At 49.8% G+C, this 25,953-nt stretch overlaps 1 protein-coding gene and 2 long non-coding RNA genes across 4 annotated transcripts; 1 reads left to right on the top strand and 2 right to left on the bottom strand.

Moving 5' to 3' along the window:
* Positions 1 to 1,233: 1,233 nt before the first annotated feature.
* LOC5502692 (uncharacterized protein K02A2.6) lies at positions 1,234 to 3,710 on the bottom strand. Of its 2 annotated transcripts, XM_048733001.1 has the most exons (3): positions 3,528 to 3,710; positions 2,536 to 2,684; positions 1,234 to 2,421 (listed from the first exon to the last, which is right to left on the bottom strand). In XM_048733001.1, the coding sequence occupies exons 1-3, from the start codon at positions 3,632 to 3,634 to the stop codon at positions 2,273 to 2,275; spliced, it is 405 nt and encodes a 134-aa protein (XP_048588958.1). In that variant the 5' UTR covers positions 3,635 to 3,710; the 3' UTR covers positions 1,234 to 2,272. The 2 variants fall into 2 exon arrangements, with proteins under 2 accessions (XP_048588958.1, XP_032226881.2); XM_032370990.2 differs by having other exon boundaries at positions 1,234 to 2,684.
* Positions 3,711 to 3,743: 33 nt separating this feature from the next.
* LOC116610220 lies at positions 3,744 to 5,601 on the top strand. The gene is made up of 2 exons (XR_004293264.2): positions 3,744 to 4,434; positions 4,591 to 5,601. It is a non-coding gene; the product is annotated as an uncharacterized LOC116610220 (long non-coding RNA).
* Positions 5,602 to 20,977: 15,376 nt separating this feature from the next.
* Positions 20,978 to 23,499, bottom strand: LOC125572476. Its single transcript, XR_007313833.1, has 2 exons — positions 22,573 to 23,499; positions 20,978 to 21,415 (listed from the first exon to the last, which is right to left on the bottom strand). It is a non-coding gene; the product is annotated as an uncharacterized LOC125572476 (long non-coding RNA).
* Positions 23,500 to 25,953: the final 2,454 nt, after the last annotated feature.

Below are 25,953 nucleotides of genomic sequence, written 5' to 3'. Positions count from 1 at the left end.
AATATAATACCGAATGAATTATTAGAAACACTAATGATCAATAGCAATAATAAGGTTGCTACTATGAGCAAAATTTGATTCTTCATTTTAGAACGCATCAGGACTAAGAAGAATTTTTTTCTGCTATCTTCGCCTCGGCATGTTCTAGCATGTTCTTAAAATTTGATGAAATCTCAGGCTGGACGTTCTTATAATATAGGTTCTTATAAAAAAAAAAGTGTAGTTAGAATCCTGTACACGTAGGATAGAATCCTTCCGTAGCACTGCGGTAGTAATACAGAATGCTGTTCACTTGGTATAGAATCCTAATACTGTAGCACTGCGGTAGTAATACATAATGCTGTTCACTTGGTATAGAATCCTAATACTGTAGCACTGCGGTAGTAATACAGAATGCTGTTCACTTGGTATAGAATCCTAATACTGTAGGACTGCGGTAGTAATACAGAATGCTGTTCACTTGGTATAGAATCCTAATACTGTAGGACTGTGGTAGTTAGATAGAATCCGGTACATGTAGGATAGAATCCTACTACTGTAAGGCTGTGGTAGTTAGATAGAATCCGGTACATGTAGGATAGAATCCTACTACTGTAAGGCTGTGGTAGTTAGATAGAATCCGGTACATGTAGGATAGAATCCTACTACTGTAAGGCTGTGTTAGTTAGAATCCGGTACATGTAGGATAGAATCCTACTACTGTAAGGCTGTGGTAGTGAGATAGAATCCGGTACATGTAGGATAGAATCCTACTACTGTAAGGCTGTGGTAGTTAGATAGAATCCGGTACATGTAGGATAGAATCCTACTACTGTAAGGCTGTGGTAGTTAGATAGAATCCGGTACATGTAGGATAGAATCCTACTACTGTAAGGCTGTGGTAGTGAGATAGAATCCGGTACATGTAGGATAGAATCCTACTACTGTAAGGCTGTGGTAGTTAGATAGAATCCGGTACATGTAGGATGGAATCCTACTACTGTAAGGCTGTGGTAGTTAGATAGAATCCTGTACACATAGGATGGAGTGGAATCTTACCACTGTGGAAGGTTGTAGTAGAAAAAGTCTTGGAGACAAGAAAAAAAAGCATGCACGATTGAACCCTTACCACCCCTACCCCCTTCACTTTTCTAATGGTCCATCACTTAAGCAGCCCCTAAGGGATAGCGGTTGGCCTAAATTATATACCCTATCGGATATATATTTTTTTACATATATCGGATATTTTTTTTCGTAGAAATCCTTGAATGCTTTTGAGGTCTTGGGGTCTTTCGTCTTCTAATATCATAATGTCTTAGACATTTCCGAATAATATGGAGTATGATGTTTAGTTATTTACGAGTCAGACAAACGACCGCATGGTGAACGCCGCCCTGTTGAATTTATTACACACACAGAACCCTGACGTGAATCGCGTGACATAAGTATAGCTTGAAAAATCATTACATCTTTCCCTTTAAGAAAAATATCAACAAAAAAACAACAACAAAAAACAACTGTAACGAAGTCTTATGGACTTAACAACAGCTAATGCTCAGAGTTCAGAAATGTTCATGTTCTATTAAACATGTCTAGAATTCTTCAATGAGTCTTTGTGGTTTGTTAATTTGTCTCTGAGATCTAGGCACGACTGGATCTTACCAACAACAGTACCTTTCTGAGGTGTATTTACCACCTGTTGTGTCTTGCTTTCTGGACTCATTTCAGCATTTGACTCATCATCAACAGTAACTGGAAACTCTTCAAACTTCTCCTTTGTGGGTAGTAGGTGGATACGATTTCTCACATAGACTCCACCATCCTCTGACTTTTGTAAGAGCGATCTGTCAGTTTCTTACAAATAACAGCTTTCTTGCTCCCACAATTCTTTTCACCCATTCTCACCGTCTCCTTTTTATCGAAGGGTCTCAATTCAATGGTTTAGACTTAATATCATAGAACAGTTTCTGTTTAAGTCTTTCTTGTTTTGCACCAAGACATGTTAGTCACTTATAGCGTGAAGCACTTGGCGGCGCCTCTTCTAATCCCAGTCCCCCCGACCGGGCGCGGACCCTATTATAGCGTGAAGCACTTGGTGGCTTGGTTCTCGACTTGAGATTCATCATAAGTCCAGCAGATTTTTCCCCATCTAAGGGTGTGTTTCTGTAGGCTAACAATGCCAAATATCCTTCTTGTTTTCAACTGACTTTTTCGTAAGTTTTCTACACCCTGAACCTTTCCTCTGCTTGTCCATTTCCTTTGGCGTAGTGTGGATCATGTAACGATATCCGGTTTATACAACTTCCGGTGACGTCACACACCACGGCGTAGTGTGGATCAGAAAAAGTATGTCAATTCCATATGACTTCACAAAAGCATCAAATTCGTCACTTATGAATTGTGGTCCGCCATCTGTTACAATAGTGCGAGGGATCCCGTGCCTTGCAAAAAATGATTTCATGTGGTTGACTACTGCGGTTATTTTTGTGATACCAACCAGCAGTGCTACTTCAGGATAGTTTGACATATAGTCTATCACAAGTATATAGTCCTTACCATCAAACTGGAAGAGGTCAGCACCTACTTTCATCCATGGTCCATTTGGTACCTCATGTGGCTCAAGAGGGTCTTTCTGTTGTTGGTGTTTGTATTTCTGACAAGCTCTGCAGTTGCATCGGCTATCTCTTTCCATCTGTTCTCTGTCACTGGAAGAGAAGCTTTGATCATATTAACATGTATTTCAACCTCATTATCGATATCACTAGTGGTGTTAGTTTCTGTGAGGCAAGCTCTTGACAATGTATCAGCTACAACACGGAACTTTCCTGGTAGGTACTCAAATTGAAGATCATCTTTGCAGCCGTAACATGAGTCTCTGTATTCTGGGAGTGGTGTCACTCAAATTCTTCTTAGATATGGCGATCAAGGGTTTGTGGTCGGTCTCAGCAATCACATTTGGTACTCCATATATATATATATTCGTGGAACTTCTCACATGCCAATACCATGCCTAGTGTTCCTTTTTTTATCTGTGCATATATTTTCTCTGATTGTGTCATGGTTCTTAAAGTGTATGCAACAGGCTTCCATGTTTCCCATACTAATATATCATCATGAATTGATGTAACACCGTTCATGCCTTCAAATAACTGAGCAAGCATGCGATGGAAAACTTCAGGAGCGCTGGAAATTCCAAATGGCATCCTTAAGAAGCAGTATCTGCCATTGGGTGTGTTAAAGGTGCAGAGCTGAGAACTTTCTTCATCTAAGGGAATTTGCCAAAATCCTGATGACGCATCAAGTTTTAAGAAATATTTGGCTCCGGACATGTTATTTGTGATTTCACTTCTTGTTGGAATGTGTTTGTGCTCTCTCATGATGCACTGGTTTAGATCTTTTGGATCCAAGCAAAGCCTTAGGTCACCATTTGGCTTTTCTACAATTACAAGGGAATTTACCCACTCGGGTGGTGCTATAATCTTTTCTTTTACAATTCCCAGCTCGGTCAAGCGATTGAGCTCCTTATCTAGCCTTTCTCCCAGACTCACCGGAACTTTCCTTGCAGGATGTATAACAGGGTTAGCATCATGCTTGAGCTTAATCTTGTAAGTAACTGGAAGACATCCAATACCTTTAAATACATCAGCAAATTCATTCATTATTTCATCTTTGAATGTGGGAATGTGGTTGTCACTAGAGTTGTTATCTCCCATGGTACTGTCCTTGTTAACAGTATTGTTATTAGTTTCAACTTTTCACATGTCTCTAGTCATAAGATTGCTTGACATTCTTGAGGTACTATTACAAAAAAACACTTCATCTTTCTTGCCACTACATTCAAATGTTGTATGACAAACGCCTGTTATGTGTATTTTCTCTCCAGTGTATGACCTTATTGTCATCTTAGTTGCCTTGATTTCAGGTTTTTTTTACTAGCTTTTGGTACTCACTCAGGGGTAAGACATTTACTTAGGCACCCGTATCCAATTTGAATTTGATCTTTGTTCCTTCTACTTGTGCCTGTATTAGCCAATCAATCATTTTGTTTCATGTGTTTTCTGTATTACACTAGAAAAAGATCTCTGTCCTTTTCTGTTTCCTTTTGTGTGTTGTCATAAACAGTTCCGGCACATTCTTGGTTTGCATGTGACGTCACGCTCATTAGCATAACCACCCGGCGGCCATGTTGGAAGTCTAAACACATTTCGCGGCGCAAGTGCAAACGCTCGAAAGTTTGATAACAAACTCATCAAAAACAAACAAAAGGGGCGTTTTGTTATACTGTTGTTATAGCTGCATAAAAATATTACCCACATGTATATTCACTTGATGACAAAGGATTTTAGAATGATTAAATAATCAAGAAAGATGTCAGGAATAAGTGGTTAGTCAAGGGGATCCAAACTAACAACAGACACCAAAACAGATTGGTTTTCTGCGATCATTTCATCAACTGTAAGTTATTACATCTCTTTTTTAAAGTTTAAATTTTTCTGTGTCTTTTTCGTATTTTCCTTTGTTCAGCAAACATGTTTTTCGGACTGAAAAAGTAATTTTTGTAACTGAGCTTATATTTCACAAAATCTTAGTTGCCTTTTCTTTCTCTTTTAGGATGCTGTTATACCTACAATATTATAGACGAGGAGAAAAATGCGAATATGTCCTATGAGACTATGGCCTTTAGTGAACAACAAATTTGTTTTAGAAAAACACAAACTGTTCATGAGCTGTACCCTAGACACATTGCAATAACTCAGACTTCTAAAAGCTTCTTTCAAGGTTTATTTCACCCATTGCTTACTCTTGATCAGATTGTATGAAGGTATTATTAGCATCTAAAGGGTGGCAAATGTTTAATCTAAGAGCTTGAATCAATAAGTAATTTATTTTAAAATTGTCGAAATCCATAGCAATTAATATCCAGGAAAGTAATCCCCAATTGATGGTATTTTGCTTGCTTCTGGTGGTAGAGGACTGTAAGTTGCCATTATCACTATACCAATCCTGGTTAACACTAGTTAGTTTGTGATATAAAAAAATAGCACAACAAACTGTTCTGTATTTTTATTTTTTTATAAGTTCCATAATCCTAAGGCAATTTTGGAATGTGCATTGGTGGATCCAAGGGATGGGGGGGGGGCATGCCACTCTCCCACACCCCTTTCATAACATCCTGATGTGTGGGATGCTTACAACACTGTTCCTTTGTTCTAATTGTTTTTATCTGAGGAGATGGCTGGTGCCAAACAAAGATTTTAGCCTGTTATTGCTTTACTAAATACCATTTGTACCTCTTGAGGTCATTTGCACAAACTATTTGTGAATGAATAACATCAATTTAAAAAAATCAAACAAATAAAAGAATGCACTTAATTTTCTGAAGAAACTGATTTTTATCACATCTACATTTGTTTTGCACCTTTTGATCTGGTTTGCACAAACTATTTTGTAATTTAAAGTAGAAAAACAAATGCACTGGGTAGGAAAATATGATGTAGCTCTCTCTACTCCAATTAATGATTCCTATGTGGTTATGATACATGCCCATAGACTCTCAGAGAAATGCTTATTAAGTACTGCACTTCCCTCACTTTACTAATAAAAGCCAACAGTGGTATTTGACACCTTTAGTCCACAGAGGATAAATTGCAGTCCCACCCCCCCACCCCCCCCCCCCCAAAAAAAAAAGAATAAAATAAAAAATCAGCTATGTGTGCTTTTGCGGACATTAACTTTTATGTCCCTATATTCAGAAAAGGATAGAACATTTGCTCATTGAGAAGAAAATGCTAAATAGAGATGCTGTTTGTGATTTGTGGTAGCTAGTTCAATAAATACACTGTGACCACACTCTACATCAAGTTAATTAACTAATCATTGTGCTGATTATGATTTTATACTTCAATATATAAGATTAACACAAATGATTACAAATTTGTTTACAATTTCCATTTCCCATTCATGATAGATCAATGTTAAGGTATTATTATTTCGATAAGAATAAATAGGTTAAAATTTACCCATTATAATTATCAGAACCAAAGTATGGCTGGTAAATACACTATTGTGCCTACAACACACTCTTTGATTTTATACATAAAAATGTGTAATCTATACAACTAAAGCAGGGCTGTTCTTATTTATGGAGTGTTTTTAACTAAATTGTTACTAAAGATGTTTTTAGTTTTGCTTTAACAAATTGCTATGAGGGGGGGACTGGGGGGTTTCATAGAAACGAGTGGGAGGCGCGGATCGCCCCTCCGGGCCTCCCAGCCCCGTCTTAGGCTTGGGAGGCGCGAACCCCCCCTCCGACCCCCACGCGCTTCTTCTCCACATTCATTTGATCGAAGAGATGCACCGCCTTGCGCATTTCTGTAGTTTCAATCGTACCCTGTACAGCGGTGCTTGAATTGCTCCCAATCCCCCAGTTTGGTCGTTCAATTATGCTTGTTTTCATGACTCCGAACTTCTCTCGGGATTCCTCTGCTAAGGCAGCAATGATAGGGCGATGCCATTGAGGGGTTCGAACGAATACGGCGATAAGTACCATCATGTATTTCTTTTATCGAACGCTCGATCATCGGCCACAGGTCTACGATTTCATGGCAGTCCTTGTTTGCGACAGAAGCCTCCTGTTTCCGAAATACAGTTTCAGAGAGGCGATCGAACTCTTTAAAAACGCCATCTACAAAGGCATCCTCCTCTTTCCCCTCGGTTGCTACTGAAAGTTTCCAGCCAAGCATTTCAGATCTAATTTTCGTGTTTGAGTCGAGCCGCCATCTTGGATAATTAAGCTTGGTACTTCATGACATACGTTTTTAAGAACCTTCTGACTCGCACTTTAATGAATAAAATTGTTATGAAGTATCATGGTTATATTTTTCCAATAATGCAGTTCGAACCCCCAAGGACTTGCAATTAGACTTCCGTCTGTCCTGTGGTATACCGAGCGTTCGAAGGATGAAGTGCGGAAAAGATTATTGCGGGTGGCTAAAGGTCGGCCACGCAAACACGTGCGGCCAGAGGTGCATGGACACCTACTGCAAGGTGCACCTCCAACGGCTCCGTAAGGGCAGCCCCCTCCCCGTGCCGTGCAGGATCTGCGGCATAGGGACTCAGTCGGAGACGCGGTTGTGCCGCCCCTGCGGAGCGAATCGTGAAGGGCAGAGGATGCGTGGCGTCGAGAGGCGCGCTCGGGGATGGTTCGCACTCGTCCTGTCTGACATCGCAGCCCGCGGTACGGGCGGCTAGAGACTGGGTGGCACAAGGCATACCCAAACGCTCGTCCTGTCTGACACCGCGGCCCGCGATACGGGCGGTTAGAGACTGGGTGGCACTGGCACACCCAAACACTCGTCCCGCCGGCTGTGATACGGGCAATTAGATACTGGGTGGCAAAAGGTGTACCCAGACACTCGTCCCGCCGGTTGTGATACGGGCAGTTAGAAACTGGGTGGCACAAGGTGTGCCCAAACATGGACGCTTACATAGAGGAGGTTCTCAATAGCATGCGTGACAAAGAGGCGCCCGCCGTACTGGCAGGGCTGGTCCAGAACATCCTGGACGAGGACATCCCCGACGATGTCAAACACAAGCTGCTTAAGCCGCTCGTACCGGCGAAAGTGTGGACAGAGGAAGTCCGGCGCGAGTTCGACCCTTTGCTGCCGGGACGGCGGCAAAAGGGCCCAGGGAGCTTAGACCCCGAGAAGTACTATTCTCTCTTCGTCGGGGGCGCCCATCTTCGGTTCCCAAGCGTGGATGCCACTCTTCGGGGCCGAGACATAAGCGCCGGCGTTTACCAGGAGATACGAGATCTTGGTGGAGCAGGTGTCATTGCTCTAAAGCCGGTTATGCGGGGGCCTGACATTAATGACGATGGCTCGGTGTGCTGGGTCTCGCACGGGCGGGAGTCTCTGCGGGCAAATGCGGTGTTGCCACCGGTGCTTGAGATGGTGGACCCCGACCGGCGCTACAGACTCTTTACGGTCGTTGGTAAGGCCCCCGCAGAGCCATTGGCGCCAATCATAGAGGAGGAAGGGCGCTCGGAGCACAAGATCGGTGGGTCGTTAGTCAAAAGAGGGGGCCAAATCGCAGTCGGTGCCCTGGAAGGCATCGATGCGGGTATTTGGGAGAAAGGACGAGAGTACCTCGTCTACGTGAGATACGAGCTTCGCCCTCTACCTGAGCAAAATGGAGAGCCTGGGCCAATGTTTGAGCGAGAGGGGAGTGACGCCTTCGCTAACTGTGTTGTGAGCTATGTTGCCGACTTCTTGAGGAATCGCGGCAACTCGCGCTCCCTTGGTCTAACCAAGACACGAGGCAAGATCCTCGAGCGATCCGACAAGAAGCTGGCCACTACGGGATGCACCAAAGAAGACCTCTTTGAGATGGAAAAGAAGCTCGAGGTAAAGCTAGTAGCCGTGAACGCCCTGGGTAACGTCCTGTGGGACTCGGGGAAGTACAAGACTAAGACGAGGATCACTATCCCTTGCCACAATAACCACGCCTGGGCGGAGCTTTCGACTGAACCACCTGCGATCGCGAGCGTCCACGGCCTAGACTTCGAGGCTGAGGGGGAGCTTCGTTCGTTATGTCAGCGCCTCGCGCTACCAGTGCCGCCACAAAAACGCGTGAGGCAAAAGTGCGAGAGGTGCTCATTCGCTTTATAAACAGGGCGATCCCCAGAAGCACGAGGATCTGGCTGGGTGGGCGCGTTATAGTCACGCACGAAGGCAAACTGTACCGATCGGGACAGGACGGAGCGGCTATCGACAGGGCGTTTACAGACGAGACTGGACATGATCCTCAATGGCTCCCTGATGACCACCCAGCCTACCAAGAGTACACCAAAGCTACGCACTCGATGGGCGGTGCAATAGGGTATCGCTTCAAGAAGTGGACCCAAAGAGAGAACATCAGGCCAACGCCTGTTAAATACAGGGACGTCTGGCGAGCGGCGCAGGTTGAGTCCAAGGTGTGGAATAGCAGGGAAAACTTAGGGGCGCGGCCTCATGAGCACATCGACATGCGTGCGGCGTACCTAGGATGCGAGGACAGTGTCTTCGGCGGCGCCTCGGACGCCATTGATCTGGTACGGAAATACGGCTTCCCTACGAACGTGTATCGTATCGCGGATGTTGTGGGACGGCCATTGAGCGAGGTTCTTCAACTAACCGGGGCCATTCAGCTGACAGAGTGGGAGTTCTCTGAGGCCTGCCACCCATACACTTCCGGGAGGGTGGGGCAGCACTTGGAACAAAACGAGGGCTGGATCACCACGCCAGAGCTCAAGGACCTGTTAGACTCGGGTGACCTCGTCACGGCCACGACGAGGGAGGTGTTGTATAGCGTCGGAAAAAAGGGCTCCATCAAGTTCCCCCACTCCATCACGTGCCGCCCCGGCGGCAAAGACTCGCAGTACCCTGAGGGTCGAGATCTCGCTGTCCGTTTCGTAGGAAAGTGCGCTCGCCACGGCGACGAGTCCTCGATCGTAGCCCGCGACCGTGAAGAAGCCGCGTATCTGACAAACCTCCTTGCGGGCAGCGACCACTTACTTAACTTCGAGCATGCCGACGGGGCTCATCTGATCCAATACAAAGACGGTGTCCGGCGCTCACAATGGTACCATATCAGGGCCTTCGTCCTGGCGTACACAAACGTAGCGTTGCGACGCATGTTGAGGCGGATCCCTCGCGAAGACGTCCTCCGAGTGTGCACAGATGCCATATACGCAAAGGCGGTGCCCAGTGGTGTAAAGCTCGCGGAGCGAAATCCGAGGTATGGGGAGTGGCGCCACAAGAAGCCTGGGTACGAGTGGCGACCCGAAGCGGCTTGGGGTCCGAAGAAGTCGGGGAGCTTGGCTAGGGAGCCAAGCACTGCGCCGAGTCTGCCGTGCGATCTAGTGGCCGCAACCTCTGCAAAGATGTATCTAGCCGGCCAAGGAGGATCGGGGAAGACCGAGTGGGCGGTGAGCATGTTCCGTGGCCGCAACGTTGTGGTGCTCACCCCCGAGAACGACCTCGCCCACGACCATCGCAACAACCCGCGCCTAGCGGTGAAGGCTCAAACCTACCACCACTACCTCTGCATACCAGCGGAGAAGCCGATAGAGGAGTGGAGACCTTCCGAGCTGGGGCATAAACTCGACCGTCTCGCAGAAGTAATCATCATTGACGAGTGCTGTAAGGTACAGACTAAAGTGCTACGTGCCATCCTAGGGTATCTCGCCACGCGGCCGTGTCAGGTAGTGTGTTGTGGCAACTATGGGCAGGTCCCGTCCTGGGGAGATAAAGAGGGGCCTCACGATATGCTCAAGGAGTGGGCACAAGGGAACATCCGCTGGTTCGAGTCCGACTACCGCTGCCTGTGTGAAACTGCGGAAAGCCGTACAGTACATGCGACTGCGGCTCTGCCGCGCCCTCCTCCAGGCTCCACGACATAAAGGGCCGGATTTGGTGTCAGCCAGATTCCCAACAGCTTGAGGTGTTTCGAGAGGAGTGGGATAGGGTGGCGTTCGACGCGGCGATCGAGCAGGCCCACCCAAGCGATATGTGGGGTGTGCTCGACCAACAAGATGGGGGCCCTTGTTCAGCAGCGATTGGTAGAGCACCACAGGAAAAACTACCCCCGACTGCCAGCAACCATCCGCTTTGACCCCGATCCTTGCGTCGCGCATCGTTATCGCATGCAATGGCGGCCGGTGCCCGTGCCAGGCAAAAGGGGCGAGAAGGTCGACGCGGTCCTTAACGGGCTTCCCCTCGAGTGGAAATATGCGGGATGGGGGACGGTCCACCGGGTGCAGGGCAAGACTATTCAGACTCCAAGACGTTTGTTTATCATAGACCACAGCTTAGAGGGCTGGATCACGAATGCTGTATACACCGGCATCTCCCGCGTGCGGCGCGCCGACCAGATGGTCCGCGTGATCCCCCCCGATGACACCCCAGGTGCCTTGGTTCCCACAGGACTGCAGGCTACGCCCAGTGAAGAGCTCATTATAGCGCGAATCAAGCGATACGCTATAGACGACAGGCAAAAGGGCCGCACAAAGTACACGGGATCGCACCATGTTCTGACGGTAGACCACGTACTCGGCATGATTGCTGACGCGGAAAAGAAGTGCACGGTCTGTGGCACTCAGCTTCTGCTTCAGGGGTACACCAAGAGCCATCCCCAACGCTTTGGTATCGACCGGCTGGACGACAGTCAGGGTCACTACAAGTGGAATGTCAGACTCACGTGCCTTAGCTGCAATAGAAGGCACAAGCGGTGATCACGCTGGCGTGACGCCACGCAACTGCGAACGCGTGAAGCCGTGCTTAGAGTACGTCGTGTAATACAACACTGGCTGTCCGGGCTCCATAACCCTCTTTAGTATTGGGTATGCCTTGCTTGTCCACCACGGGTCCGTCGCTCGCCGTCGGCCCTTGTCCTGAAGGTCTTCCTCGTTTATGGCGATGTACACCTCCGTTCCGACCTCTAAGGTGACCTCTTAGGGAGGCTTTTCGGCTTTGAGAGGCACGCGTCTCAGCTTTATGGCGTCTTTAGGCGCAAAGCCAGTCATGCGAGTCTTCGTCGCGTTTATGTCCGAGATGACGATTGGCAAAGCAGTAACCCACTCGCGGTTTGTCTCGCCGGATGCAAGCTCCTTCGAGTACTGCGCACGAAATAGGCGCTGTGCCAGCCAGCGATGGAAAGACTTGGCTTCTGGAACACCAGAAGCTTGGCTTCCGTGGTGCCCTGGCTCCGCCCGTCGGACCTCCACCCCGTGGTCTGTTAGGAGCTTTGTGGTAGCACCCTTGAACTCCATGCCGTCGTCAACCATGAGGACTTTAGGCCATGTGAGAGGTCCCTCTGCATACATGTCAGCGAGTTTGCGGGAGACGACGGCCGCGCTCTTAGTCCTCAGTGGGCGGGCGGCTTTATATCGTGAAGCAACGTCAACGACAGTCAGGGCATACTTGTACCCGCGGTCGGTTGGCAAGAATAGCAGGTCCGACTGGTGGATACGGTTTGGTATCTGCTCCGAGAAGTGGGCGTAGGTAGTCGGAGGAGGGGGTGTCTGTGTGTAGCCCCCGACGGGCTGCGAGCTTACCCACCTGCGCACTCGATCTATGGAGGCTGAGCCCTTGGGAAGTTTGGCATGCAGAGCGGTCACTCCCTGGAAGCTGCCTCTGGCGTAGTATATAGGACGAAGGAACGCATCGAGTTCTTCGTCGGACATGCGCTTCGCCGCCATTAAGTGTCGGCAATAATGTATCGCGATACATTGCAATAGGTGTATCAGTCTCCAACAGGCGGTTGCCGTCTGCTCGGGCAGTGCCGAGGTGGTCTTTCTGAGGCCGGTCTGCAATCATCTGCAATCATCTTATACGTATACGTATACGTGTACGTATACGTGTACGTATACGTATACGCATGCGCGCAGCATGGAAAAAGGCCGCCTAGATGCAGCGCCGGAACGGCAGCTACATCACAGCAAGCGGCTAGCTGTGTAGCCGATGGCGAGAGCGCCGGCGCCAATGTACGCCAACTCGGCGTTTTTCTTCGTTTTGCTGGGGATGTAGTAGTCGGACAGCTCAGGAGCCCGCATCGACTCCAGGGATTGCTTTGGCCGGGTCTGGTTGTAGAGTTTGAGCGCGTAGTCAGTGTCGGTGAAGTTTTGCTTTGCGAGGGACCCTCTCTCGCGACTTTGAGCTTGCCAATCGAGGATTTGTTTCGCCGCTGTTGGTAGCGTCCATAGTCTTGTTGGTATTTCTATAGGGCCTTGTCGTGCCTCTACTTCTCAGCTAGGGCAGGGCTCTCATCGTTCGACAGGAACTTTGCGAGGTAGTTGCCATCAACGAATACAGTCGCGTTTAGGACGGCGCCGCAAACCAAAATCGCGATAGAGGCCATCGAGTAGTGTGTCTACGTTTGACGTGCGCACACGTCACGTGCTGTGTGTACGTGAACACGAGTCTAATACATGGCCTACATGGGCAGGATCTTCTGCTCCTCGAGGTAGCCCTTCAAAGCGACAGCACCTGCAACGGCGGCAGTCATTTTTGCGTAGTTCATGGGGTTCGCGGAGGGGTCTTTGGTAAAGTCCTCGCGCAAGACCTTGCGCCCAACCCAACCGATACCGGCGACGAGGCCGGTTATGACTGCGGCGTCGGTGATGGTCTTTGTAATCTTGCTCTGCTGCGTCGTCGACATTGCGATGCACAGACGTGCGGATATGGGTGGGGCCCTCGTGTCTAAATGTCTCCATGGCTAACAACCAAGATTTGCACTGTCCGGGAGCGCGAAGCGCTGTCGCCGGAACGGCAAGCGGTAGATCCTTGGTCTGCTGCGCGGCCGCCAGCAGCGGCTTTGCGGGCGGAGTCACGCCGTCGGTAGCAAGTGGATCGGTAGCTCGCTGGTTAACAGCTGGCGTACGAGTGAACGCGGCGGCTAGCTCCCGCCTACGTGTGTAGAGGCCGATCAATGACACTAGAAGACCAGCGACCCCGATAACCGAGCTAGCCGACCAGGCAGAGTTGCTTTCCGGGACTGGTGTGTGTATACCTACGGCGCGCGCGCGCAAGCCCTCGCGTCCCTGCGGCTCGCTACCGACCGGCGACCCAACGTGTTGCACGACACGAAGTGTCTCTTTCCTCGCTCTGTTAAGTCGGTTCCACTCTGCCAAGCGCCTTCCAGCTTCGACTCGCCCAGGGTGTTTAGGTCGGGTCGCGGGTGGTTCGGGGCTCGTGATTCTCCCCGCCAACGCCGAAGGCGTACGTGCAGGTTCATGAGCAGCTTGTTTGTCAGGTTCCGCTGACCCGTAGGGTCGCTGGGCACTAGTACTTCCTTGAGGTTCTTCCATTTGTGATGCAACTACTTGGTTGCTGAAGAAGTGGCAAGCTTTCAAATGAACGTCTACTCTGGGATGGCAGACTCGCCACTGTGCGTTTGCGGGCGGTCCACTGGTGAGTCCGCGACTGCTACCTCGTGTTGACACCGCGCGTCAGCGCTTGCCGTTCCGACGGTGTTCACATGACGTGCTACGTGTAACGCCCCGACGGCTCAAGCCATCAAACGACCGCAGCGTAGAGACAGGCTTCCGCACAATGTGCGGAGCTCCTTGTTGATGATGTAGTCGGACAGTAGGTCATTGTGAAGATCGACCACACTGTCTATCGGCAGCGCCATGCCTACTAGCTTGGTCGTAAGCTTCAGAAAGCTGTCTGCCAGGGCGTCTGTAGTCCGGCTGGCTAGAGCGGTCTCGTATCGCTTCTCGTACTTCCTCACCTCCTCGGCGCTCATGCGTTTGACGTCGTCGTGAGTCAGGGCCTTGCCTACCATTTCTCTCGACTTCCCCGAGGCTACGAGAATCGCGAGTTTCTCCCTCGCGTCTGCTACCTCAGTTTGCTCACCTCCGGTTGCCGTTCCGGCAGGATGCGTCGAGCAGTCCAACGACTCGACGGCCGCGAGGCCTGCGGCGCCCCCCTCAAGAAGACTCTCAAAGTATTCGTCGCTCATCATGCGCCCCCCTGCCGTGGCTAAGGTGCAACACGTGTGATCAATGCGTTATGCCCTAGGGCATACGTGGGCGGTGGTTTACTGCGCTTACCGTTCAACTAGGGCGATGGTATAAGGGTGACGCAAGCAAAACTCTAACTTCGAGAACTTTTTCGTCTTGAGGGCCTTCATGTACTCTTTCATCTTCTGAGAGCTCCGCGCCGTAGTCATGCAGGATAGCTTTCATGTCCGTCTTGCTCGGGGTATAGAAGACCACCAAGGCCGCAATGTTCTCACGGAACGGCTTCGTGATGCTGGTGAGCTGCTGCGTGATCACCCACACGCTAATACCCACGTGGCGCTCTGAACGCCAAGTTGACGAGCTGGTCAGAGCGCCTCTTTACGTCTTTCAGGGCCGCACAGTCGTCGAGTATGATTAGTGTATTAGTGCCTTGGAAGAGAGCGGAGACAAACCTCAGCAGTATGTCGATCTGACCCGCCTCAGGTGCGATGACAAACAGACGATTGTCGCCCTCGCCGAAGCCGTCGTATGTTTTGTTGTAGACAAAGGTAGGGCACATGAGTACGATATAGTCAAACTGGCCCCGGAAAGGGCCGCGCAGCCGGTCCACTATGAATCTGGTCTTCCCGCACGACGTCGGGCCCACGATGAGAGCGTTAAATGGGATGTTTTTCGGGTCCATACCGCGCTGCCGCAACGCTTCGTGCAGAAACACGTTTCGGTGTCTGTGCTCAGTATTGGATGGGCTCTAGCTGTCCGTTCATAAGGTTCATCTGGGCGTCGGCCACCACAAACACGTGACAGTTTACGGTACCCCTGCCGCTTTCCGTGCGTTTTATCTCGAGGTGCACACCGTCGCGGGTATTGACCAATCGGAGACCACCCCCATGGATAGCACTGTCGTCCGTCATTCGAAGGTCGATCCACAGAGCAAACTTGTTATCGCCATAGAACGACTCGGGGCCGATTGCCGGGGCGGCAGGCGCTCTGCTGTGCCCCCCCCCTGGGAGGGGCGGACGAACCGCCTTTTCGCCTCCCTCCAGAAGTCCGTGGGGTCCCTGGCTGAAGACCTTGTTTGGCATGCCGTCGATTGTAACGCGAACGCTCTTGATGTCGGGGTACACGAACTTCTCAGAGTCGCGAGCCCTTGCCGTGTATGGCTCCACAAAAAGGAGCAACAGACCACTCATAGACCTTCGCGGCAGGTTGACACTCTCGTTGATTATGCTGTCCGTCCCTTTGCTAATCATGAAGGTTTTGTGAAGGTTCACTTGCTCGTAGAATAACGTTGTGCCGTTTTGGTAGGCGGCGGCTGCAGACCGGGCGAGGTTGTCGTCCCTCAGGCTTTCTTATTCCAGCTCTAGATTTTTGATGCCATAGGATAATTTGGTAGCATCGCTTCCGACTACTACCTGGTCAACCGCTGCGAACGTGATCTCGAAGAGCAGCGCCTCGGAGAGCGCCCTTGGGTACAGTACGCCGTGGTCCGTCAGCAGAGAATGGTCTAGCGGGACGGTCTACTTCGCCCCGTGGGCGGCGTTTAGAGCGTTCTCCTTGGCGTTACTAGTCATTTTATCGCCAGCCTTGGAGCGAAGCTTGCGCATGTTTTCTGACTGTATGCCCTGCTCCAGGCGGTCCTCTCTCTCGACCTTGGACAGGTAAAGCTCCTCATACGTCTTGAAGACATCGTAGCGGTTGGTGTCCTGGAGCGTTTCTCCTGCAAACGTGATTTTCAGGCGGCTCACGAGATTTCGGCCGACGTTGTTCACGACGGTATTATTTGCGTGGCCTGAGATGGAGAGATCGAAACCGACCCTCAAGGAGCCAGGCCCAAGCGTGACGCCTTCCGATAGCTTTGGGACCGCCACATATAGCGTCTCGCCTGGGGAGGCCATCGACGGGTTGAGAGTGACCCGGTAAACAGTTCTCTCGGCTTTCAACCCCAGAGGAGTTCTGGGTGTTCGTTGGGGGTCAAGTTTATCGCTGACTGACATTACGTATATTACGTATATTACAAATATTATATATCATATACGTGTGTGTACATAAAGTACGAGGCCGCGTGGCTATGGTGCGGACTGTTAGACATGTCTAATATAGCATAGCACGAGTTATGCGCACGCATCATGGGTGATGTTGACGTCGACATTGACGATACCTTGCCGGGTGCGTCCGCTGATCGCGGAGCGGGGGACGACGAGACGACGCCCCTTATCCCGTTTGACCCCGACGATGGGGAGTCGATCCCAATGACGTATGCATGCTGTGCATAGCATGGCTACGCGAAGCGCAACGCAAACGACCGCTGAAACCTCTTTCATCACAGAGGGTGCAGCGACAAGACTCGGTCTCCAGTCCCTCAGGGAGGAATACCCAGACCTTAACGAGAATCTGATACGGTTCCAGTCAGACCGGAGGGGAAAGACGCTAATACAGGTTCGCAACCTCGACAAAGGAGGTTGGTGTAAACCAAGACAGCTGTTCAATGAGGACGGGAGCGTCCGACAGGACGTTGCAAAGCAGAGAGGCTTCAAGCTGGAGATGGGGTCCGTGGCAGAGATAGACGCGGTCATCCAGGAGAACACAGAACGAGTCCAAGAGCTGCAAGGGGTGGTAGCCACAGACAGGGAGACCATCGACGACCCTAACACGTCAGAGAGTCGCCGCCAAGAGGCTCGTGAGCGCAACGAGGAGAGGCTGTCCGAGATTGACGAACTAGAACGCAAAAACCGAGAGCTCGAGAACCAAAAGCCGCTAAGAGAGCGCATCAAAGTCATCTTCAAAAAGTACGGCTTTACCGTCACCGCTATCGGGTTGGCCGTAGCGACGACGATCGCGGCCATTGTGACGTCGCTCGGCAAGTCGCTCTCCTCCGTGGCCAGAGGGGTCGGTAACAGGCTTAAGGCTATCGGGAAAAAGCTAGGCAGCATCGCTAACTTCGTGTTTAAGGCTGCAGGAGAAGCGGTGAAATTCCTTGACGAAAATGCGTGGCTGCTCATTCTAGCCGTAGCCGCGTTCTCGGTTCGTCGAATGCAAAGCAATCATCGGAACAAGTAATACGCCGCGGCCATCGCGAGTGCGGACAACCCCGCCTTGAGGGCGGTGTGGTCACCTTTTTCGCCCCGTCCGGGTGCGCTTGCCGTTCCGGCGGCAGTCATGCTATGCGCAGCGTGCGTACGTGGAGAGGGGGCAGGGGCCGCGCCCTCTGCGTGCACTTTCGCAGGGGCGGAAGCCTTGCTTCGCCGCCGGGACGGCACGCGGTCGATCCCAGGGTCAGTCACGTGTTGCACCCTAGGATGCCCACCGGCCATGTTATGAGCACCGACTGGCTTTGTCTCGGTGTTGATCGCGTTTGCGCCGAGCGTCATGGAGTCTGTGGCTTTCTGCAGCTTATTGTTGTAGCCCACGACGCTTTGCATGTTTATCACCAGATCGCTCGGCATCAGCCACACTCCTGGTGCGACCGCAAGACTCAGTCTCACCTTGGCCTCCTGCACGGCTAACTGGTACCTTTGCACGCTTTGAGCGATGTCGTTTTGTATGATCGCGTCTTCAAGCAGCTTCGTGAACTCCGCCTGCGCCTCCATGACCGGCCCACCGGTCCCCGCGATAGAGGAACGGACGTTTACCTGCGCGCCAAGCACTGCGTAGACGAACGCCTCGACCGAGCGATCGAGTCTTCCTAGCCCTGCTTTTGTCAGCCCCTCACCTTTGGGAGGCGCAAACCAGCTATATTGCACACCCCCGTTTTCGTCGTTGCGTATGAAACCCATCTGCTTCCCACTATTGTACGTCCCACCTTCGTCGCTAAACAGATTGAGGTGGCTCGGGTACTCGTCCGCCGCCGTGTCGTAGCCACGGATCACGTGCACGTTGCGATACCCCTCCCCCGGGTAGAACACAAACACATCGCCTAGCCCGTGGTTCCGCCCGCCTTTCCATCGGAAGTCCGGCTTACGCGGCAAACCGAACTCTATACATAGACGCTCGAGAGCGGCCTTCTTTTAGGGGTTACCTTTTTGCGTGAACGGGCTGTCGCCAGGCAAGGGGGCGCTGAGCTCGTAGAGTATCCTCCGGGTGGTAAAGTAGACGTGAAACCTTAGAAATCCCCTGATGACAGAGGGCAGCGTGGCGAAAACGGGGTCGACTAGGGACACCCCACATCCGGCGGTTGCGCACCAGACCGCAAAGTTGAGTTGCTGTGGCCAGTACCCATAGGAAGGCTCCGATAGCAACCGGCGAGACTCCTTGGCGGACTTGTGCGTGACTACCGTCTCTTTGAATATGTCTCGGACTCTAGTCGTGAATGATTCGTCCTCAGCCACGTGTATCTCTAGCTGCGTAAGTAGTGGGGTGATGTCTGAGGCCGTGCTCTCCACGGGGGTCGCGGGCACGGCGTAGAGCAGCTTTTGCGCGAGGGTCAGAGACCTAGGGAAACCGGTTTTTGCGCGTTTGGCTATAGCGTGTTTGACATGTTCGGCTATAGAGGCTCCCGCCGCAACTGCCAACTTCTTCGTCTCCTCCTCCTCCCTTCGGGGAATCGCCTCCTCGTTCAGCATCCGCCAGCCTTCCCAATCCATGCTCAGCCCTATTAAACACGAAGGCGGGCTATGTTCAACACAATGGTGGTCCTACATGCTGTGTTCACCGAAGGCGAACTGACGCTCTTCTTCGATCAGCCGATAAGGCACCCACGCTTTGTGGCGCTCCGGCAGTGCTCGCTGTTTAACAGCTGGTATAATCTCGAGCGGGAGCATCAGATAACGACCATAGCCTCCCTCCCGCCCATCGCTACTCTGCCAGCCGGGCACCACACGGCCGAGTCCATCGTGGAAACGATCAACCGCGCTGAAAGCAAGATTCTGACCGCGAAGCTGGATCCCCTCACCGGGAAGATCGCGCTCATGTCCAAAGGCGTTGCGTTCTTGAATGCCGGGCTTTGCGCACTATTTGGCCTAGAAGCTAAAGACGATCAGTTGGGGGGGCGGGGCCTCGCACTGCCCTTGGGGGGTCCCCCACTTAAGGTGACTTTGCCGAAAATAAAGGCCCTCTACATCTTCTGCGATATCGTAGACCGCACGCAATGCCTCGCCTTAGACGAGCCTTCAAACGTTCTCGCTTGCCTAGAAACCCGCGGGAGGCCGCACGAGAAAGTCGTCTATGGGCCCGACATCCCCGTTCGTGTCGCAGCATCTTCCTCTGAGTTTGTCTCGAGTATCCAAATATGGATCAGGGGTGACCGCGGTAGACGGGTGGAATTTAAGGGCAAGCCTGTTCGCCTCGTATTAGAGCTAACCTAGGTCCGACATAACAAGCATGGCAAACAGCGACGTTAGCAGCGGTGCCATATACCCCTCGCTTCCCAGCGTCTGCCCCCCGAAGGGTACGCACATGACGCCTACCGCTCCGGCAAGCATCGGCGGCGACGTGCAAAGCTTCCGACTCCAGAAAATATGTGACACTCAGGCGGTTCTAGACAACGAGATAACGCATCATCGACAGGTGCGGAAGAAGTATAAGCGCGCCTTTGCCGTTACCCATGCTGTGTCTGTGGCATCCGGCATCGCTGCAGGGGCGCTTTCCAGCGCCGGGGTGGGGTTCTCTTTGATTGGGATAGGGGTTCTGACCGGCGGTCCGCTGGCAGGGGTCGCTGTTGTGGTGGGTGTCGTGGGCGTAGGCGCAGGGGTAGTCTCTAGGGGTCTTACGAGCAAGGTGGCTAAACACGAAGACACGATGGTTTTAGCGGAGAGTAAGAAAAACTCGATCAGCGAGCTGGTCTCTAAGGCTCTGCAGGACGGGCATATCTCAGACGAAGAGTTTCGGCTAATACTTCAGGAACAAGAGAGATACTACGCGCTCAAGGCCGCTATCAGAGCTCGACACGGCTCGCACCGCGTGAGAAAAAAAGCAGGAAAGGGCCCTCCCTGGAGACACGCGAAAAGATAAAAAAGAGGCTGCGAGAAATTCGCGAGGAGTTTGGGAGCGAGGTGTTCGAGTTTTAAACTCAGGTTTAAACGCCACGCCAGCGGCTTTGAATTTACGGCCGAAAAACGGTTATTCCGCGCTCCGTAGGTTGGCGGCCCAATCCACGTTCCTCGCTTTCACAGCCCTCAGGCCCTAGCACAAGGCGCTGGCGTCCCCGACATAGATTAATGATTGCTAACCACCGCTAACTACTCGCCTACGCGGAGTGTGTTTGCGTAGATTTACCCATCTACGCGAAGTGGTCCCGACGTAGATTAATAACCAGCAACTGTTAGTCTACGCGAAACGCGTTTCGGTGCCACTGAAAGCCCCCAGCCTGGAACGGGACTGGGGGGTCGGAGGGGGGGTTCGCGCCTCCCAAGCCTAAGACGGGGCCGGGAGGCCCGAGGGGCGATCCGCGCCTCCCACTCGTTTCTATGAAACCCCCCAGTCCCCCCCACCCTATGATGATTCTTGGAATAATGTAAACAGCAAATATACATAAGTATAAATAAGAGTTACACAGATGAATCACAATGAAATTATACATCTAAATATCAAAGTAAGCAAAAAGTCTGCAAATGCATTACATCCATATTTATCAGAGGTAAGAAAATTACTTCAACTGCCAAAAACTATCCTGTTTACCTACTGATCCAGAAACTAGAAAACAAAGTAAATGAAAACTTTACCAGCCATATGCATCTACTTAAGCCAAAAGAACAATATATCAAGTAAGCCTTTATCTTCTGCGTGTCTCGGCGATAAAGAAGTCATCTAAACCTACATGCTTTTCCAAAGATGTTTACAAACGATCTCGATCGCCCAACAGGAATGTCCGGTAGCACGAAGTTCACAGGAAAACGAAGGAAGCGTATCTTGCAAATCCGAAACTTTGGTACATATGGGTGAGGAACATAAAATGCTTCTTTCCTTTATGGCTCTCTCATCACTTGGACCCATTTTCTCCTGAAAATAGACGGAAAAAAGTACACATCGCTACGGTTGGTGGTGGTACGGCCGCCATATTGTATTTTTGTTAGACCTCCATCCACAGGAAACCCGGTCAAATTAGCTAATTTCCATACGATAAGATCACGTGTTTGCAAACCAAGAATAGTGAATAGTGATTATTCCTGTTATTCTTGACAAGCTTTGTTTAAACACGAAGGCGCGGTATAAAAGGGCCTAAGCCCCGCCCACATTTTTCAAATGGAGAGACAGTCCAACATGGCGGCCATTACCGTTACGAGCCCAGTCAAGAAAGAATGCCCCCAAATCTAATGATTTGATATCCAACGAATAAATAATTTCCCAAATGAAAGAAAAGATATGTTTGGTTTGTACTTCAAGCCTTTCTTGGCAGCGAGAAATGCATATTTGTCTTAGAATTCGTACATTTACGGTGCGATTTCAAATCTCCCGCCTTTCCCTTCGACGCCATTTTTGGTATGTATACCTTCCCGACTCTCCTAGAAAAGGATTTGGTGAGCTTGGGCCCGCAATGACCACAGTTATTGCTTAGCAGTCTATCCTAAGGGATTATGCGTGCAATGGGGTACAAACAGAGCTAAATTTTGCCATTCTTAGCGTGTTCAGAAAACGTGGAGCGATTTTGCCTTATTTCTTCGCAGTTTTCTAGGCCGGTAGCATGATTCGTATTTCAATCAGACATTCGGGGAAATATGAAGAGCATTGTACTCTGGAAAGAAGCACCTAAAATGGGAAGAAGAGGAAAGAAAAACAGGAAGAAAGGCATACTACAAAATACATAAGTACTAGTGAACCATTATTTCTACTTTTTTTGTTGCTGCAACAGGTGTAAAACAAAACTGTGCCTATCTGCTGTTGTACATCTGTTCAAAAATTAACCAAAAATCCATAAAGTGTTTTGACATTTACCTGAGCAGGAAGAAAATTTGGTGTGGTGGGCAGGTCAGGGGATGTTGAACTCCCAGTTGACTTCTACTTCTTATTTGACAGAAAGTCAATTTGTCTTTATTACCTTTTTACCAAATTTAATAGTTGATCAATACATGTTTACCATGATCGGGCATCGGCAACTGACCCCAGTAGGGAGTGTGCAAATGAAACTCTGATATAAAATTATCTAAGGTGGTCATTACCTTGGGTCCTTTCTCTGGTGCCATCCTGCTGTTAGTACCAGACTTCTTGATCCAGAACATAAAGAAAGGCTAAGGAAATTTGTCAACTTACCCTCACCCTGTCTGTCATTTATAAGTATACTAAACAGAGTACTAGGTACACCTGTTTGAATAGGGAGTATAGTGCAGTCAACTTGATTTCTAGGAGAGCACTTGGTCATTAGACCATTGTGCCCTCGTGTTAACTTATCAGATGTAGGGTTAAAAGTAGGGCTTAGTACCATCCCAATAAAATGCAACACTTACTATTTGTCTGTACAATACAAGGGGATAAAAGAAATAAAAGAAAACATTTGTTTCAATATTTGTTTTTATAGTGCGTAACTGGCTCACAGAAACTGTGCAAAACAAGGAAGTGGTATACAATAAAAGAAAACATTTGTTTCAATATTTGTTATAGTGCATAACTGGCTCACAGAAACAGCTGAAAACCCTTTGTACAATGTCTCAGCTTACACATGTATGTACACCAAACCACTGAAGGGCTACTAAAGAAATGCCTGATATCCATCTAAGTGAGTTGGAGCCATAATTGAGTCTATCTTTCTACTTTTTGGATCAGAATGCACCTGTATAGTGTTCTGTTTTTATCTTGCAATCTATGATGACTACAAATAATGTAGAAATAATAACAATTGAATTAGCTTTTGTTTCTATTTGTCCAAAAACAGTCTGGATCCTTAGTTTTATAAAGTAATTACCCAAACATATGTTTTATACTTTATAAGTTAATTATACAAAATAAAGACATGGCTGTTTTCATTCAATGGATATCCCCCCTGTATCCACACTTGCTTTGAATGCTTGAATGAGAAGTCTTGAACTGAATGGATAAAAGAGAAAGCATTTTGGTTTATTCAAAAGTATTCTATAATGCAGTTTACAAAATATGACAAAATATGAGAGATTTACTAAACTGTATAGTTAACATTACTAGAATAATGTACGTTTGAAAAAGATATTGATGCTTATCAGTAGGCTTACTATACAGATCTGTAGATATAAACCCATCCCTAAGAGTAAGTGAAACATCAAAAAAATCCATACGTCCTGTCATCCGTCTGCTTGTAAGAAAGGCATTCCTTTTGGGCAGGCACTACGTATTCGTAGGATATGTTCGGAAGACTCTTCTTTCGAAAAGAGGGTATTAGAGTTACAAGGTTATTTAGTTGATAGGGGTTATGACAGCAGGTTTGTGGGGAGGGAAGTTGACCGGGTTAGACGTATTCCTAGGGACGACACATTGAAAGACAGGCGTAAAGGTAAGAATGATCGTGTACCTTTTGTAGTCACTTTTCATCCAGCTTTACCTAATTTACCTGGTATTCTTCGTAAATTACAGCCAGTTCTAGAATCTTCTAGTAGATGTAGGGGTGCTATTGGTAGGGTACCTATGGTGGCTTATAGGAAACCTAGGAGTTTAAAGGATATGTTGGTGCACTCCTCTCTTAAAGAGGATAGTACTCAGGCTAGAGGTTGTGGTAAGTGTGGCGGTAAAAGGTGTAGGGTGTGTAACTTTCTTAAGACAGGGCGGGAGTTTCGCAGTACAGTTACTAATAAGAAATATGTCATTAATTTTGACTTGGACTGTAACTCAGATTTTGTTGTTTATCTAATTACTTGCTCTATGTGTAGCAAGTAATACGTAGGGTCTACTATCAATAGTTTTAGGAAGCGTTTTAATAATCATAAAAGTAGGTTAAATAAGCACCCTAGTTTACCGGTTAGTGAAAGAGTTAAGGATGACCTTATCTATCAACATTTTCATTGCGACAATCATTTAGGTCTTAATAATGTTATGGTACAACTTATAGATAAGTGTAACTCTAAGGCTCAGCTTAGGGAAAGGGAAGGCCAGTGGGCTTATCGGCTTAAGTCTATCTACCCGCGGGGTCTTAATAGTGATGACTTTTTTTGTAGTAGGAACCCACGTAGAGATGTGTAAATTCTTTTTATCCATAGCGCGCGGGGGGGACTGGGTGGGTTCAGCCGATGGAATGTGTGGAATGTGTGGAATGTGGGCGGATGTTTCGCCTACATAAACAATCGGCAAAAGTTAATGTAAGCAAAATAGATTTCGCGAACGCGAATAATCGATTAGGGCCGGTGTTTCGCCGGGAGTCCGTCGGCGGCCATCTGGCCGACTACGTCGACTGTCGGACTGGGTAGTTTGAGCCAAACATTCGGCGAAGTTAATGTAGGCAAAATAGATTTCGCGAACACGAATAATCAATTAGGGGCAGGTGTTTCGCGTGCATGAATAACCAATCAGGGCTGCGGTGCTTCGCGTTCATGAATAATTAATTAGGCGTTGGGTTTTCAATTAGACATTCGTATGTCCTGTGGTGTACCGAGCGTTCGAAGGATGGGGCGCGGAAAAGATTACTGCGGGTGGCTAAGCATCGGCCGCGCAAACACGTGCGGCCGGAGGTGCTTGGACACCTACTGCAAGGTGCACCTCCAAAGGCTCCGTAAGGGCAGCCCCCTCCCCGTGCCGTGCAGGGGCTGCGGCATAGGGACTCAGTCGGAGACGCGGCTGTGTCGCCCCTGCGGAGCGAATCGTGAGGGGCAGAGGAGGCGCGGCGTCGAGAGGCGCGCTCGGAAGTCGTTCGCACCCGTCTTGTCTGACATCGCAGCCCGCGGTGCGGTCAATTAGAGATTGGGTGGCGCAGGGTATACCCCAACTCTCAGTTAGAGACTGGGGTGGCTCATGGTGTGCCCGAATATGGACGCCTACATAGAGGAGATTCTCGATAGCATGCGCGACAAAGAGGTGCCCGCCGTACTGGCAGGGCTGGTAAAAAACATCCTGGACGAGGACATCCCCGACGATGTCAAACACAGGCTGCTTAAGCCGCTCGTACCGGAGAGGGTGTGGATGGAGGAGGTCCGGCGCGAGTTCGGCCCTCTGCTGCCGCCCCGGCAGCAGAAGGGTCCGGAGAGCTTAGACCCCGAGACGTACTACTCTCTCTTCGTCGGCGGCGCCCATCTTCGGTTCCCAAGTGTGGATGCCACTCTACGGGGCCGGGACATAAGCGCCGGTGTTTACCAGGAGATGCGAGATCTTGGTGGGGCAGGTGTGATTGCTCTAAAGCCGGTTGTGCGGGGGCCTGATATTAATGACGACGGCTCGGTGTGGTGGGTCTCGCACGAGCGAGAGTCTCTGCGGGCGAACGCAGTGCTTCCGCTGGTGCTCGAGATGGTGGACCCCGACCGGCGTTACAGACTCTTCACGGTCGTTGGTAAGGCCCCCGCAGAGCCATTGGCGCCAATCACAGAGGAGGAAGGGTGCTCGGAGCACAAGATCGGTGGGTTGTTAGTCAAAAGGGGGGGCCAAATCGC

This window comes from Nematostella vectensis, chromosome 9 (genome assembly GCF_932526225.1).
Source record: "Nematostella vectensis chromosome 9, jaNemVect1.1, whole genome shotgun sequence".
Lineage (NCBI taxonomy): Eukaryota > Metazoa > Cnidaria > Anthozoa > Actiniaria > Edwardsiidae > Nematostella > Nematostella vectensis.
This window is presented reverse-complemented; position numbering and strand designations above follow the sequence as displayed.